Source organism: Salvelinus fontinalis, chromosome 24 (assembly GCF_029448725.1).
Source record: "Salvelinus fontinalis isolate EN_2023a chromosome 24, ASM2944872v1, whole genome shotgun sequence".
Lineage (NCBI taxonomy): Eukaryota > Metazoa > Chordata > Actinopteri > Salmoniformes > Salmonidae > Salvelinus > Salvelinus fontinalis.
In genome coordinates, this window is record NC_074688.1 from 7,893,475 (window position 1) to 7,910,638 (window position 17,164).

General features: G+C 42.5%; 2 protein-coding genes and 1 pseudogene across 2 annotated transcripts; 1 reads left to right on the forward strand and 2 right to left on the reverse strand.

Annotated features, from left to right (window-relative positions):
• Positions 1-3,388: 3,388 nt before the first annotated feature.
• LOC129821669 (olfactory receptor 10A6-like) lies at positions 3,389-4,091 on the forward strand (annotated as a pseudogene).
• Positions 4,092-8,121: 4,030 nt separating this feature from the next.
• Positions 8,122-9,096, reverse strand: LOC129821670 (olfactory receptor 1M1-like). Its single transcript, XM_055879263.1, has one exon. The coding sequence runs from the start codon at positions 9,094-9,096 to the stop codon at positions 8,122-8,124; it is 975 nt and encodes a 324-aa protein (XP_055735238.1).
• A 6,885-nt stretch (positions 9,097-15,981) lies between these two features.
• On the reverse strand, positions 15,982-16,926 carry LOC129821671 (olfactory receptor 1M1-like). The gene has a single exon (XM_055879264.1). It carries the CDS (start codon positions 16,924-16,926, stop codon positions 15,982-15,984), a length of 945 nt encoding a protein of 314 aa, XP_055735239.1.
• Between the last annotated feature and the right edge of the window lie 238 nt (positions 16,927-17,164).

Genomic DNA, 17,164 nt, shown 5'->3' on the forward strand with positions numbered 1-17,164 from the left:
CAGTGGGTGGTCAGTGTTATTGACGTTGGTAGAGTGGGTGGTCAGTGTTATTGATGTTGGTACAGTGGGTGGTCAGTGTTATTGATGTTGGTACAGTGGGTGGTCAGTATTATTGATGTTGGTACAGTGGGTGTTCAGTGTTATTGATGTTGGTACAGTGGGTGGTCAGTGTTATTGATGTTGGTACAGTGGGTGGTCAGTATTATTAATGTTGGTACAGTGGGTGGTCAGTATTATTGATGTTGGTACAGTGGGTGGTCAGTATTATTGATGTTGGTACAGTGGGTGGTCAGTGTTATTGATGTTGGTACAGTGGGTGGTCAGTATTATTGATGTTGGTACAGTGGGTGGTCAGTATTATTGATGTTGGTACAGTGGGTGGTCAGTATTATTGATGTTGGTACAGTGAGTGGTCAGTATTATTGACGTTGGTACAGTGGGTGGTCAGTATTATTGATGTTGGTACAGTGGGTATTCAGTATTATTGATGTTGGTACAGTGGGTGGTCAGTATTATTGATGTTGGTACAGTGGGTGGTCAGTATTATTGATGTTGGTACAGTGGGTGGTCAGTATTATTGATGTTGGTACAGTGAGTGTTCAGTGTTATTGACGTTGGTACAGTGGGTGGTCAGTGTTATTGACGTTGGTACAGTGGGTGGTCAGTGTTATTGACGTTGGTACAGTGGGTGGTCAGTATTATTGGTGTTGGTACAGTGAGTGTTCAGTATTATTGATGTTGGTACAGTGGGTGGTCAGTGTTATTGATGTTGGTACAGTGGGTGTTCAGTATTATTGATGTTGGTACAGTGAGTGTACAGTATTATTGATGTTGGTACAGTGGGTGTTCAGTATTATTGATGTTGGTACAGTGGGTGTTCAGTATTATTGATGTTGGTACAGTGGGTGGTCAGTATTATTGATGTTGGTACAGTGGGTGGTCAGTGTTATTGATGTTGGTACAGTGGGTGGTCAGTTTTATTGATGTTGGTACAGTGAGTGTACAGTATTATTGATGTTGGTACAGTGGGTGGTCAGTGTTATTGATGTTGGTACAGTGGGTGGTCAGTATTATTGATGTTGGTACAGTGGGTGGTCAGTATTATTGATGTTGGTACAGTGGGTGTTCAGTATTATTGATGTTGGTACAGTGGGTGTTCAGTATTATTGATGTTGGTACAGTGAGTGTACAGTATTATTGATGTTGGTACAGTGGGTGTTCAGTATTATTGATGTTGGTACAGTGGGTGTTCAGTATTATTGATGTTGGTACAGTGAGTGTACAGTATTATTGATGTTGGTACAGTGGGTGTTCAGTATTATTGATGTTGGTACAGTGGGTGGTCAGTTTTATTGATGTTGGTACAGTGGGTGGTCAGTATTATTGATGTTGGTACAGTGGGTGTTCAGTATTATTGATGTTGGTACAGTGGGTGTTCAGTATTATTGATGTTGGTACAGTGAGTGTACAGTATTATTGATGTTGGTACAGTGGGTGTTCAGTATTATTGATGTTGGTACAGTGGGTGGTCAGTATTATTGATGTTGGTACAGTGGGTGGTCAGTGTTATTGACTTTGATATAGTGGGTGGTCAGTATTATTGATGTTGGTACAGTGGGTGGTCAGTTTTATTGACGTTGGTACAGTGGGTATTCAGTATTATTGATGTTGGTACAGTGGGTGGTCAGTATTATTGATGTTGGTACAGTGGGTGGTCAGTGTTATTGACGTTGGTACAGTGGGTGGTCAGTATTATTGATGTTGGTACAGTGGGTGGTCAGTTTTATTGACGTTGGTACAGTGGGTATTCAGTATTATTGATGTTGGTACAGTGGGTGGTCAGTATTATTGATGTTGGTACAGTGGGTGGTCAGTGTTATTGATGTTGGTACAGTGGGTATTCAGTGTTATTGATGTTGGTACAGTGAGTGGTCAGTATTATTGACGTTGGTACAGTGGGTATTCAGTATTATTGATGTTGGTACAGTGGGTGGTCAGTATTATTGATGTTGGTACAGTGGGTGTTCAGTATTATTGATGTTGGTACAGTGGGTGTTCAGTATTATTGATGTTGGTACAGTGGGTGTTCAGTATTATTTATGTTGGTACAGTGGGTGTTCAGTATTATTGATGTTGGTACAGTGAGTGTACAGTATTATTGATGTTGGTACAGTGGGTGTTCAGTATTATTGATGTTGGTACAGTGGGTGGTCAGTTTTATTGATGTTGGTACAGTGGTATTATTGATGTTGGTACAGTGGGTGTTCAGTATTATTGATGTTGGTACAGTGGGTGTTCAGTATTATTGATGTTGGTACAGTGAGTGTACAGTATTATTGATGTTGGTACAGTGGGTGTTCAGTATTATTGATGTTGGTACAGTGGGTGGTCAGTATTATTGATGTTGGTACAGTGGGTGGTCAGTGTTATTGACTTTGATATAGTGGGTGGTCAGTATTATTGATGTTGGTACAGTGGGTGGTCAGTTTTATTGACGTTGGTACAGTGGGTATTCAGTATTATTGATGTTGGTACAGTGGGTGGTCAGTATTATTGATGTTGGTACAGTGGGTGGTCAGTGTTATTGACGTTGGTACAGTGGGTGGTCAGTATTATTGATGTTGGTACAGTGGGTGGTCAGTTTTATTGACGTTGGTACAGTGGGTATTCAGTATTATTGATGTTGGTACAGTGGGTGGTCAGTATTATTGATGTTGGTACAGTGGGTGGTCAGTGTTATTGATGTTGGTACAGTGGGTATTCAGTGTTATTGATGTTGGTACAGTGAGTGGTCAGTATTATTGACGTTGGTACAGTGGGTGGTCAGTATTATTGATGTTGGTACAGTGGGTGGTCAGTATTATTGATGTTGGTACAGTGGGTGTTCAGTATTATTGATGTTGGTACAGTGGGTGTTCAGTATTATTGATGTTGGTACAGTGGGTGTTCAGTATTATTGATGTTGGTACAGTGGGTGTTCAGTATTATTGATGTTGGTACAGTGGGTGGTCAGTATTATTGATGTTGGTACAGTGGGTGTTCAGTATTATTGATGTTGGTACAGTGGGTGTTCAGTATTATTGATGTTGGTACAGTGGGTGTTCAGTATTATTGATGTTGGTACAGTGGGTGTTCAGTATTATTGATGTTGGTACAGTGAGTGTACAGTATTATTGATGTTGGTACAGTGGGTGTTCAGTATTATTGTAAAATGTTGTCAGGGAGGTATTAAATGACCAGAAAGGCCGTTTAGTTTGAGATTGTCTTGCCTTGGTCAATGTTTGGTTTTGAACTTCATTTTGTGTCTTCGGATAATTTATGGATAAAAAATATATAATAACTCAGTAATCTGTACATTTTCTCTTCCAGACACACAGCGTCCCCTCACATGGGTTTTTCTGTGCGCCTTTACATTGGAATGGTATCATCAGATGATGGATTCTATATTACAGCCTTCCACACACTGGGCAATAAGAACTAAATCATCTTAGCTCTATCTATAATATACATCGTCACTCTAACGGGTAACTTTGCTCTGTCAGCAGTCTTCATTATAAACACAAGCCTACAAAATCCCAAAGATGTTGCAGCATACAGTTTAACAATAGTAGACATCTCTTTGAACAGTGTTATTATCCCCCAGATGGTGCCTGTATTTGTGTTCAATCTGAACTACGTCTCCATTGGGACGTGTTTTTCTCAGATGTTCTTCACTCATTTATTTGGTGATATTATTTTCCCTGGCTCTCCTAGCGTACAACCATGTGATAGCCATCTGTTTCCCTCTGCGTTACCTCACCATCAACACCAACCTGAGGTTGCTGCAAATCCTGGTAGGGATCTGGACCCTGGCCTTCCTCTTGGAGGTCTCCCCTGTCGCGCTGGCCTTCAGGGTGGTGCATAGCTGCTGCTGTGAACACAGCCCCGTATACAGACTGGCCTGCTTCAACAGGAAACTAGCGAAAGCTAAGTCTCTGGCTGTCCTGTTAGGCCCGCTGTCCTTCATTATCTTCACCTATGCTGTGGTGGGGGTTCAGCAAAATGCTTATGTGTTTATGTGTTTATCACCGCACCTTTTATACCTGATATAAACTGTATGATCCCTAAGTGTAGCAAATTTGTCTCAAGTGTTTAAATGTTGTTCTGTAATTTAGCTATTTAGCACTCAATCTTATCCAGAAAAAAATGGGTTAAGTGCCGTGCTCAAGGGCACATCGACAGATCTTTCACCTGGTCAGCTCGGGGATTCAACCCAGCAACCTTTCAGTTACTGGCCCAACACTCTTAACCACTAGGCTACCTGCCACACATCTGAGTTAGCCCGTTGTAGGTACATGTGAATGATGCAGTAAGGAAAAGATAACACATGGGAGCGTATATCATGTCACAGTGCACAATTTCCTTCTTTTTTTACTGGATATGTTAATTTTACTCTTGATATTATCGATCATCGTCTCAAAGACACTGGATGTGTGTCTGTTTGTCCCTTTGTCACAGTTTCTATTCTTGTTAAGTGTTGTTTCCTAAGGTTACCTCTGGAGGGCACCCTTATCTTGTTTTCTTGTTTCCAGTTTACAATGATTCATTCTTATTGGTTTCACCTGTGTTTGGTTACCCTCTCAGTTCACCTGATGTTGACTCCAAGTGGCGGGGTTGGCGGACTCAGCACTGTAAGGCGGTCTCCAGATCCGGGTTCACCCGCTCCATTTGACCATTGGATTGAGGGTGATAGCCCGAGAACAAATTAGCTGATGACCCCAGAAGAGTACAGAATTTCCTCCAGAATCTGAAGGCAAACTGGGGACCCCGGTCAGAGACGATGTCCAGAGAAAGTCTGTGACGGCGGAAAAAAAGCTGAATGACAAGCTGAGCAATATCACCGGCAGATGGAAGCTTAGGCAGCGGCATGAAATTTGCCACCTTGGGAAAACGGTCCACAATGACCAGGATGACAGCGTTGCCTGCTGAAGATGGAAGACCAGTGATGAAATCCATAGAGAGATGTGACCAGGGTCGAGAAGGTGTTGACAGTGGATGAAGAAGCCCGAGAGGCTGCTGACGAGGAGTTTTGTTCGGGGCGCATGTCGGACAAGCAGCCACAAAGGTACGAGTGTCCACCTCCACCGAGGGCCACCAAAACCTCCTCCTCAGAAACTCTAGAATTCCCTGCCCTCCCGGATGAGAGGTGAGACGTACCTTGGAAGTACCTTGGAAGAAGTACCTTGGACAGTGCCCCAAAAGGGACAAAAAGTTCGGTGGACAGCCGTCTGGAACTGCTTCCCTACCTTGCGCCTCCCTCACTACAGTCTCTATACCACCGGACACCAGCGCGAGGATGAGCGACCTGAAAATGATGGATCCAAGTGGCCGATCCTCACTGGAGCTGGGGAACTGGCGAGAAAGAGCATCCAGCTTCACGTTCTTAAACCCAGGAAGGCAAGATGACGTGAATCTGAACCGAGTGAAGAAGAGAGCCCAACGAGCCTGTCAGGGACAGAGGCGTTTAGCCTCCTGGATGTAGGCCAGACTCTTGTGGTAAGTCCCAAACCGTAAAGGGATGTTAAGAACTCTCCAACCAGTGCCGCCACTCCTCCAAAGCCAGTTTGACCGCAAGAAGCTCCCGATTTCCTTGGGGACTGTTGTTACTGCTGGAGGGCACCCTTATCTTTTTTTCTAGTTTCCAGTTTACCCGAATTTAATTCTTATTGGTTTCACCTGTGTTTGATTACCCATTCAGTTCACCTGGTTGCCTTGTAATTTAGGTTCCTCTGTTTGCCTGCATCTTTGCTTAGGGCTCATGTTTGTTTAGTGTACTTGTGTGTTATTGCTTTGTTTTCTGTAAAGACATTAGTAAAAGTTCTGTATTTACCCTTACCTCAGCTTGCTGTGTTTCTTGGCGCCTGGGTCCGAGTACGTACTAGCATTACTGTCACACACTTCCCTCCTAGGTCACCTGCGCTTGGTGCAGTCCTCAGACCGCCTGACTGCCATCCTCACTGTGTCTGCCATCCATGCTCAACCCTATCAACTACAGCCTAAAGACAGAGGATGCCGCGAGAGAAAATCAGCAAACTGTATGTAAAGACAAAAGCTACTCCTCACAAATGAGACCTTACATGGAGTTGTTGATCTTATGTTTTCATATCTTTAGTTTGGGTTCAATTCTGCAGCAAGAACTCAAGATTTAAGAAATGTTTCCAAGGCAACTTTCCCCTTTGTATCTACTTAATTTCAGCATGTTTCTGTTGATACTGTTTAATACACACTAACTCTACAGCAATAAAGCTATTTATGTTGATTCTTCTGAACACAATATTTGTAGATAATAGATGTAACATATGGTAAATAAAATGCAAACTTCTAATTTCAAATCTTTTTTTGTGTACATTTCAGAGATGTTTTTTATGCCACAGGTGTAATTTTGGCGTGTTTATATATAACATTAATTATTGGATGGATTACTGCTGCAACCATCATAAAGCTACTGTATTAACAGAAAGGTACTGTACAACCTGTTGAGGTAAAATCATTCTGATAAGTGACAGTGTAATAACTGACAGTGCAAGGCATGATAAGTGAGTACAGGTATGTCACATATAGTGATCACATACATTTATGGTATAAAGAGTCAAGTTTAAATGCAAAGTATGTAGATATACAGTATTTATGTTGAAAGAGTTCAACTCGAATTCAATTAAATAGCATATATGAATTAGTTCCACTAGATGACACTTAAACATATTCACTGGCAGATCCATAGTGTCGGGCTCTTTTCACAGGTAAAATTGTTTTTATAATACATTTCATGAATAAGGATGAATAAATTATTTATAAACCTTTAATAAATAAATACATATTTAAAAACATGTATAATGTTGTAAGCATTTTTGTGAACAATTATGTATTTATTTTTTATTCAGTATAAGGTAACATACAAGCAGTTCGTACAAGCAGTACGCAGAGGGACAAAAATCTAAATAAAAGAGACAAAACGAGGCATAAATCTATTTAAGGATAAAAAATAATAATTGGGGCAGTTCTTGTATTGTGGTGAATAAACATAACTATTACAAGGAGCAGTGTAGTTCCTCTATAAGGAGCAGTGTAGTTCCTCTATTATAAGGAGCAGTGTAGTTACACGTTTGGGACACAGCATATTGGAAGAATCTTATTTAGGATTTTCCTAAAATGTCAAAGACATGCCTCCAAAGAGGTCCACAGTTAAACAACACCAAAACATTTGCAGTAAGTTTCCTATTTTAGAACAAGAGCATTTTGTAACATTGATCATTATCTACAAGCTATATTTTAAATCTACGCTCAGGAGTGAAATAGGTCCAGCTGATGGGAAAGGTTTTGAGATGAAGAAGAAATGTTGTTCCAGACCATGGGCCAGTTTGAGACCAAGGTTCTCTAGTTCTCTTTCCCACTTCTTTGTGATAGGGAGGGTGTTGACATTATGTGAGGATCATTTATTATAAATTAAGGATACAAGCCCAGTTATTCTGTTGGACAATATCAATTTTGCAATAAGGTGGGAGCCTGTAAAGGCCTTCCATGGTACACCATATGTTTTCAGAGCTGTACATTCCAAACACACATTATCATACATTAAAACATACATTATCATACATCCAAACATACATTATCATACATCCTACACATACATTATCAGCTTCTGATTAACTTATTTGTTTTGGTTACATAACATGTAACTCATGTCACGCCTGCTCCTACTCTCCCCCCCTGGCGCTCGAGGGCACCAGGTTGCCCTGTATTACGCACTCCTGCCTTCCCTCGTCACGCGCATCAGCGATATTGGACTCACCTGGACTCACTCAATCACCTGTTTATTACCTCCCCAATATCTGTCAGTTCCCCAGCTCTGTTCCCTGCTGCTGCATTGTTTGTCGTCTGTCTTTGTGTTTCCCAGTTCTGATGCTGTTCCTGTCCCTTTGCATGTCCGTTCCTAATTAAATGTCAACTCCCCGTACCTGCGTCTCTTCTCTAGCGTCATTCCTTACAACTCTGTTATGACAGTGATGAATGCTAACATGTACAATTACCACGACACATATGAGTGAATAGCATCACATACAAATGTACAGTACCAGCACCTGATCAATTTACTGGTATTATGCTAGAGGTGTTTTGTTTGACCTTTTTCTTCAAAAACCCTCTGATTTCCTCAGTATTCAAAACATAAATGACTGGATTGAGCATGGGAGGGATAGCTGAAGCAAGAGACAAACAGATAATCCTGGCATTGGGGTGAAGAGAGAAGGTCACTGCAGCAATGTAGGTGGATATAAATGGAAGAAAGAAAAGTGCCACTATGAGAAGGTGTGATATACAAGTCTTCAGAGCCTTCACACGGCCCTCCCAGCTAGTAATTCTAAACAGGGCAAGTAAAATACACACATAAGACAGGACTATGAAAACGAATGGTACATGAAGGACTAGTACTGTATTCACTTTTGCCATGATGGAATTGGCTGAATTGTCGTTGCAGGCCATTCTGTACAAAGGCCCATGATCACAGAAATAACTGTCAATAACTATGGTTTTACAGTAAGACAGTCTAGTGATCAGCACCGTGGTTGTACCAACAATGACCACATTGACAAGCCACATCCCTGTAATCATGACAGACATGCTAGTGTTAGTGAGCAGAGTGTGGTATCTCAGAGGCAAACATATGGCAACAAACCTATCACATGCCAGAACAACAAGGGTCATAGACTGTAAAGCAATAAAGAAGAACACAAAAAACATATTGGCCAGACATGCTTCATAGGTGATGTATTGTGAATCAAAAAGAAATGTCTTAATCAGGTTAGGAATTAGTGCACTGCTCTCACCGAAGTCAGCTACTGCTAAGTTTAAAATGCCTATATACTTTGGGATGTGAAGATGGCGTTGAGTGAATATTATGAACATTACAATGGAGTTCCCACAAACAGCAACTACATAGACAAAGCACAAGAACATATAGTACAATTTGGCATGAGGAATATCATGGAAGCCATTGATGAAGAAATATTGAGGACGCACAAAAGAGCTGTTTTGTTTGATGATGTTTATCATGGAGCTCATTGCAGCGCAGGTCATCAGGTATGATTTGCATCAATCTGTAATTTAAAAATACATCAATTAATAATTGCATTAAGAAGTGCAGTAGGCCTACACTCATCTTAATAGTGATTTCACACATGTAACCGTATAATACAATGCAATGTTCTGAATTACTTAACTAAATATGAGTCTTGTTCCAAGTCTAACATATTGAGATACAGGGGCCTTTTGTCTTTACCAGAGTAGCCTAAACATTACAAACATAACTTGACATTTGATCAAATCACAGTAAAAGTTGCTGAATCAAACTTACCAACAGATGTTGTCAGTGGCAACAAGTTGAGCCAAGCATTCAGTGTATTTGCAGGTGAAGGTCTGTTGTTTGCAGGAGAGCCACTTCGTTGTGGTTAAAAGTCTACGCCATGTGCCATTTATATGTACGTGTCCTTCATTGTAAATGTCTGTCATAGGATATTGAAAAACCCCAGGAGAATGACGTAATCATAGTTGGACTGGCACTGGAGCTGTACAGCATTTCAACTACAGCAAGGTTGCAAATCAGAAGATACATTGACTTGTGCATCATGAAGGATAAAACATATATTTGCCACATTAGAAAGCATGACTAGGAGATAGATACACAGAATTATAATCCCTACTGTCAGAGGTCTTTCAATATATTTGGCATAAAAAGTTAGGTTGCTTGCATAACCCACCGGTTCTCTAATATTATGAGTGAGATATCTCACGTGGAAGTTTGCTACTCTCTTTGAAGTACCTATCAACAGTATATATTTGAGACAGACTGGTAGAGTGGCGAGTGGCGAGTGGCGTATGAGGTGAGACCCTCACTTTCATAAAAGGAACCACTCTCCTGCCCTCTGGTTATTCCCAAGCATGCTTCTCCTTCTCACTCTCTTGGCGAGCAGGGGAATGTGGTGAGATACAATGCATTCGGTCAGTATTCAGACCCCTCGACTTTTCCCACATTTTGTTACGTTACAGTCTTATTCTAAAATTGATTGAATCATTTTTTCCCCTCATCAACCTACACACAATAACCTATAACGACAAAGCAAAAATAGTTTTTAGGATTTTTTTGCAAATGTATAAAAGATCAAAAACTGACATAACACATTTACATAAGTATTCAGACCTTTTACTCAGTACTTTGTTGAAGCACCTTTGGCAGTGATTACAGCCTTGAGTCTTCTTGGGTATGACGCTACAAGCTTGGCACACCTGTGTTTGGGGAGTTTCTCTCATTCTTCTCTGCAGATCCTCTCAAGCTCTGTCAGGTTGGATGGGGAGCGTCGCTGCACAGCTATTTTCAGGTCTCTCCAGAGATGTTCGATCGGGTTCAAGTACGGACTCTGACTGGGCCACTCAAGGACATTCAAACAAGGACATTCAAAGACTTGTCCCGAAGCCACTCCTGCGTTGTCTTGGCTGTGTGCTTAGGGTCGTTGTCCTGTTGAAAGGTGAACCTTTGCCCCAGTCTGAGGTCTTGGGCGCTCTGGAGCAGCTTTTCATCAAGGATCTCTCTGTACTTTGCTCCATTCATCTTTCTCTCGATCCTGACTAGTCTCCCAGTACCTGCCGCTGAAAAACATCCCCATAGCGTGATGCTGCCACCACCATGCTTCACAATTGGCATTCAGGCCACAGAGTTCAATCTTGGTTTCCTCAGACCAGAGAATCTTGATTATCATGGTCTGAGAGTCCTTTAGGTGCCTTTTGGCAAACTTCCATCTGGTCAGTGTACCATAAAGGCCTGATTGATGGTGTGCTGCAGAGATGGTTGTTCTTCTGGAAGGTTCTCCCATCTCTACAGAGGAACTCTGGGGCTCTGTCAGAGTGACCATTGGGTTCTTGGTCACCTCCCTGACCAAGGCCCTTCTCCCCTGATTGCTCAGTTTGGCCGGGCGGCCAGCTCTTGGAAGAGTATTGGTGGTTCCAAACGTCTTCCATTTAATAATGATGAAGGCCACTTTGTTCTTGGGGACCTTCAATGCAGCAGACATTTTTGGTACCATTACCCAGATCTGTGCCTCTGCAAAATCCTGTCTCGGAGCTCTACTGACAATTCCTTCAACCTCATGGCTTGGTTTTTGCTCTGACATGCACTGTCAACAATGGGGCATTGTATAGACAGGTTTGTGACATTCCAAATAATTTCCAATCAATTGAATTTACCACATGTGGACTCCAATCAAGTGGCAAAAAAATCCCAAGGACGATCAATGGAAACAGGATGCACCTGAACTCAATTTCGAGTCTCAGAGGAAAGGGCCTGAATACTTATGTAAATAAGGTATTTCTGCTTTTTTATATATAGATTTGCAAAAACAAATGATTTACATTTTCAAACATTTCTAAAAAACTGTTTTCACTTTGTCATTATGGGGTATTGTGTGTAGATTGATGAGGAAAATTATTTATTTAATCCATAAAAAAAATGTAATGTAAAAAAAAATAAAAAAGTCAAGGAATACTGAATACTTTCCGAATGCACTGTATCTCACTCATAATGTCAGAGAACCTGGGTTACGCAACTAAACTTAAGTTCTCTTTCAACTATTTGTTTCGATATCTCACGTGGGGATGTGGCCGATTCCCGTATTGCAAAAATGCTCTCTGAAGCCAGGGAAGTTCCAACATCAGCAACCTTCAGAGGTCTAAGGAAGTATGCACAGAAAAGGTGCATAGACAACCCAAAGGGGGAAAAACCTCAAAGAAAGTGAGGGGGAGCATACAATCTCAGTTTAATGAGATTTTCCCCAAAAACAGTGACCAAGAGGTCAACTACTCTGTATGAAAGGGCCCTTCCAAGCCACTCTGAAGGCTATTACCCTCACCATTATAAATCAATTAAATGGTCCCTCTTCCGAGGGTGGTTGCCCAACGAGCGTAGAGCATGACACCCTTGCCCAAGCTCTCCTACAATCCAAGTAGATGCTAACCTCATGTACTGGACAACAATGGGGACTCCTTTCTAGGGAAGGCGACAGGTGAAAAGCCATAGGCTCCAAGGTGTGACAATGAGAACATTGCTTTGTTCGCTTGGGTAAAGGCCCTGTATGAAGATAGCTGCCAGCACTGGTCATAAGCAGGGTCGTAACTGCCGACCGGAAAATAACTGGTCATCGAGGGGCTCAAAGATGAGGAGGGAAAGCATACGGCATCACCCACTTCTCACGGGTGTGTAAGCTCTGTTCCTCCTCCACGCACTCGCCCTGTGGTGCGTGTCTCCAGCCCGGTACCACCAGTTCCGGCACCATGCACCAGGCTTCCGGTGCGTCTCCAGAGCCCTGTTCCTCCTCCACGCACTCGCCCTGTGGTGCGTGTCTCCAGCCCGGTACCACCAGTTCCGGCACCACGCACCAAGCCTCCTGTGTGTCTCCAGAGCCCTGTACGCCCTGTTCCTGCTCCACGCACTCGCCCTGTGGTGCGTGTCTCCAGCCCGGTACCACCAATTCCGGCACCACGCACCAGGCCTACTGTGCATCTCAGCAGGCCAGAGTCTGCCGTCTGCCCAGCGCCGCCTGCGCTGCCCGTCTGCCCAGCACCGCCTGCGCTGCCCGTCTTCCCAGCGCCGTCTGAGCTGTCCGTCTGCCCAGCGCCGCCTGCGCTGCCCGTCTGCCCAGTGCCGTCTGAGCCGTCCGTCTGTCCGGAGCCATCAGAGCCTCCCGTCTGCCCAGCGCCGCCTGCGCTGCCCGTCTGCCCAGCGCCGTCTGAGCCGCCCATCTGTCCGGAGTCGTCAGAGCTGCCCGTCTGTCCTGAGCCATCAAAGCCGCCCGTCTGTCCTGAGCCGCGAGAGCCGTCCGTCAGTCAGGAGCCGCTAGAACCGTCCGTCAGTCAGGAGCCGCTAGAACCGTCCGTCAGTCAGGAGCTGCCAGAGCCGCCCGCCAGTCAGGAGCTGTCTGAGCTGCCCTTCAGTCATGAGCTGCCCTTCAGTCAGGAGCTGCCATTCAGCCATGAGCTACCCCTCAGTCATGAGCTGCCCTTCAATCATGAGCTACCCCTCAGTCATGAGCTGCCCCTCAGTCCGGAGCTGCCCCTCTGTCCAGAGGCGCCTATCAGTACAGTGGGGTTATTTTGGAGGGTCGCCATTCCGAGGAGGCCAGGGAAGCGGGGATTGACTATGGTGGGGTGGTGGCCACGTCCAGCGCCAGAGCCGCCACCATGGACAGATGCCCACCCAGACCCTCCCCTATAGGTTCAGATTTTGCGGCCGGAGTCCGCACCTTGGGAAGGGGGGGGGTACTGTCACGTTCCTGACCTTATTTCCTTTGGTTAGTCTTTGTTTAGTTGGTCAGGACGTGCGCTGGCTGGGTGTAGTCTATGTTATGTGTTTCTTTGTTGAGGTTTGTCTTATTGGCCTGATATGGTTCTCAATCAGAGGCAGGTGTTTTACTTTGTCTCTGATTGGGAACCATATTAAGGTAGCCTGTTTTCACTGTTGGTTTTTGGGTGATTGTTCCTGTTCGTGCGTTCATCTGTTTTTGTGTTCTCTAGTTCAGGACTGTAGCTTCGTTGGGTTTTCGTCTGTTTATTGTTTTGTTCATTATAGAAAAAGTATTCCAATAAATATGGATACATACCACGCTGCGCTTTGGTCCTCCTCTCCTTCTACCGACGGAAGCCACTACAACTACTTTGGGTGTCAGGGAAAATTAATGGAGTAAAACATATATGATTTTCTTTAGGAATGTAGTGAAGTAGAAGTAAAAGTTGTCAAAAATATAAATAGTAAAATCAAGTACAGATAACCCAGGAAACAATTTAAGCAGTACTTTAGTACTTTTACTTATGTACTTTACACCACTGAGGTTAGTTGCCTTTCAGTAAGCTAGCCAAGTTAGCTTAAGCCTTGCAGTGTGGGCTCACCGAGTCTCAACTGCTAGCAGTGAATCTAGCTACCGACAGAGACTGAGAATTTGAAAAGGAATTTCTACACTAAAACAAAAACCTTCCAGTTAGTACTCAACAGGGTCTGAACACCTACGCTCGGCAATGATATCCTTCATGTTTCCCTTGTGAGTAGTTCAGCAGGCAAACAGATATTCAGTTGATACGAGGAAAGCGAGAATAAGCAGAGGGTGGGAGAGTGGTTATTTTTTTGGAAGTGAGGGTCTCACCTCATTCGCCACTCTAACTGTCTGTTTCCAACATACGCTTTTGATAGGTGCTTCAAGAGAGTAGGCGGTCCTAACGAACCCCCATGTAACGAATAATTGAAAGAGAGCCAGTCTTAATGAGTAACACTCATTTTACATTGACAACTAATGTACAACTATATGAGTGTGAAACCCAGCAAAAAAAATGGTACTGCAGTCAGCTCCCATGGACAAGATAGGGACGCAACATTACGATTACATTCATTTCGGATAAAAAAAATGACATGCGACTTCAGGTAACCAAATTACAACCAGATTAAGACGTCTTTATCGTGACCACGTCAAGGCGGGATTTTTTTCTTTACTTTGCATGTCATATGGGGGTTATAATCATGACCATGAAGTTGTTTGCAGGTCAGAAAGAACAGTCCTGCTTTATTTTCAAATGTATGTCTCAAAAGATATCATGCTGACACTATATGCATCAATTCATTTGAAAATAAATAATTTGACTAACTAACGCTGTCAGATCTAAAAGCAGCCCCATGTCATTAAAGTGTCCTGAGATTTCAATTACACATGAGATAATGGAATATTAACTGACTAATGAGTCCTTGAATCACTCCAGGGACAGGGACTAGGCCTAGACAAGGAGGATTTACATCTTAGCCAGTCATTCTGGATGATGTGTCGGCTAAATGACTTAGATGTATTGTGATGTATAAAAACAAAATCAAACTGGTCATTTATTGTAAGAAAAACAACACCATTCTCATATAATATTGCAAAAAACATTCTCAGGGAAAATCTAAGACATCACACAATCTATTTGTATTGCCTATGTTGAGTAAACTAAACCCTATGTGCAATTTATTTACTCTTTATAAAGTATACTACAAAATAAGTGTGTACTGTTGCATCCATCATTCAGTTGTGCTAGTTAGTCTGAAATGAAACCACAGATACCGCAGGAGTGTTGGCTAGCACTGTAGCAGTGCTCAGGTGTTCCACAGCTAATTGAGCTAGGTTAATGATGTGTTGACGATTTTGAGTGTTATCTGAAGAGACAGATGTCGCAATACCATGCATCAGAGTTGGGCCACCTGACAGAAGGATGATTCAAACATGAAAGCAAATGAAGGGGCTGATACTGTTCCAGTCAAGAGGATACATGTTCCTAGTTTTCATGTGGAGTTAAAATGCAGTGTTATTCTCCCACTACTGATTCTTTTTTATTTTTCATTTAACCTTTATTTAACCAGGTAGGCAAGTTGAGAACAAGTTCTCATTTACAATTGCGACCTGGCCAAGATAAAGCAAAGCAAAGCATAATGTGGAGTTAATATGCAGTATTATTCTCCCACTACTGATAATGTGGAGTTAATATGCAGTATTATTCTCCCACTACAGATAATGTTGGTGAAATAGTGGCATTGGTTCATAGATCTCCTTTTGGTTGTGTTCTTATTGTTTTTAGAGCACAGCGTCCATATTGTTCTAGTGCACAGATTTGTAGGAATACTTTGTGTAGTGTTTCTCTAACACATCCTATCTATATATAATATCTATATTTTTCTTACATTTTAATATATTAACAGGGGATTTGACACCTGATTTGTATTGATTTATACCTGATGTCTGCTATTGCCAATAGAGAACATAATACAGGTGAAATTAAAACATAGGCCAGCATGCTTCTATAGAGGACGGTAACAGACATGTTTTTACACATTCACCCATACAGTAGGCTACACAACAAGGGGATGACTTCATTAAACCTTTTTTTTTATTCAGTGGGCGCAACTTTGTTAAACATCTTCAACATTTTGTTTTTGATCTCTTTGGTTCTAAAACAGTATACAAAGGGATTAACAAGAGAGGGCCCGAGAATAGCCCCGATCATCAAGCCATGACGCTCTTCCAAGGTCAGCACCACACCTAGCCTGGTCAAGACTATACGTACAAATAAAGGAACGTAATAACACACTACCACTATCAAGTGACTGAAGCAAGTACTGTACATCTTCCTCTTGTCGTTCTTGGAGGACATTTTAACCATGGCAAATATGATCCATATGTAAGACAGGCAAATAAAACAGAACGTACCAAACAGGAGAAAGGAGGTGACAATGGTTATCATATTAAAATAGTAGCTAGGATCGACACAAGTGGCTCTCACTAACGCAGCATAATCACAGAAGGTGTATTTGAGGGTTGAGTGGCAGTAAGGGAGAGATAACACAGTGGCAGGCATAACAGACACAAAAGCACAGGCAACCACCCACAGAGCACCGGTCAGAACCAGAGTACGAACATTGGTGAGGATACTTTGATACCTCAGTGGACTAGAGATTGCAATCAAACGATCAAAAGCCATGACAGAGATAGCAAACATCTCCATTACGCCCCCCAGGTGGAAAACAAACATCTGAATGAAGCACGACACATAAGCTATGGTTTTATCACCAGCTACCAGCACACCAATCATAGTTGGACTGGCACTGGAGCTGTACAGCATATCAACTACAGCAAGGTTGCAAATCAGAAGATACATTGGCTTGTGCAAACGCTTATCATGAAGGATAAAACATATATTTGCCACATTAGCAAGCATGATTAGGAGATAGAAACACAGAATTACAATCCCCACTGTCAGAGGTCTGTCAATTGTGTCAAAACCACCAATGACAAATGTATGTATTATTTTGCCAGAGACATTTCCCAAGGACATATTCCACTGTCCCTCGAAGGTCCAAACAGCTACAGGGGAAAAAATAGGTGTCATTCAACCAGACTTATGAACCTGCACTTCTTATGCCATTATGACTGCTGCTCTACTAAATAACTGCTCTAAATCAATCTTACATTTAAGCACCAAAAACTATAAGCACATTCTCAATTCTCATTCTCTTACATTTCTTAATTTTCAAATCAGAAAAAGCGGTCATGAATTAAATATACTCAAAACA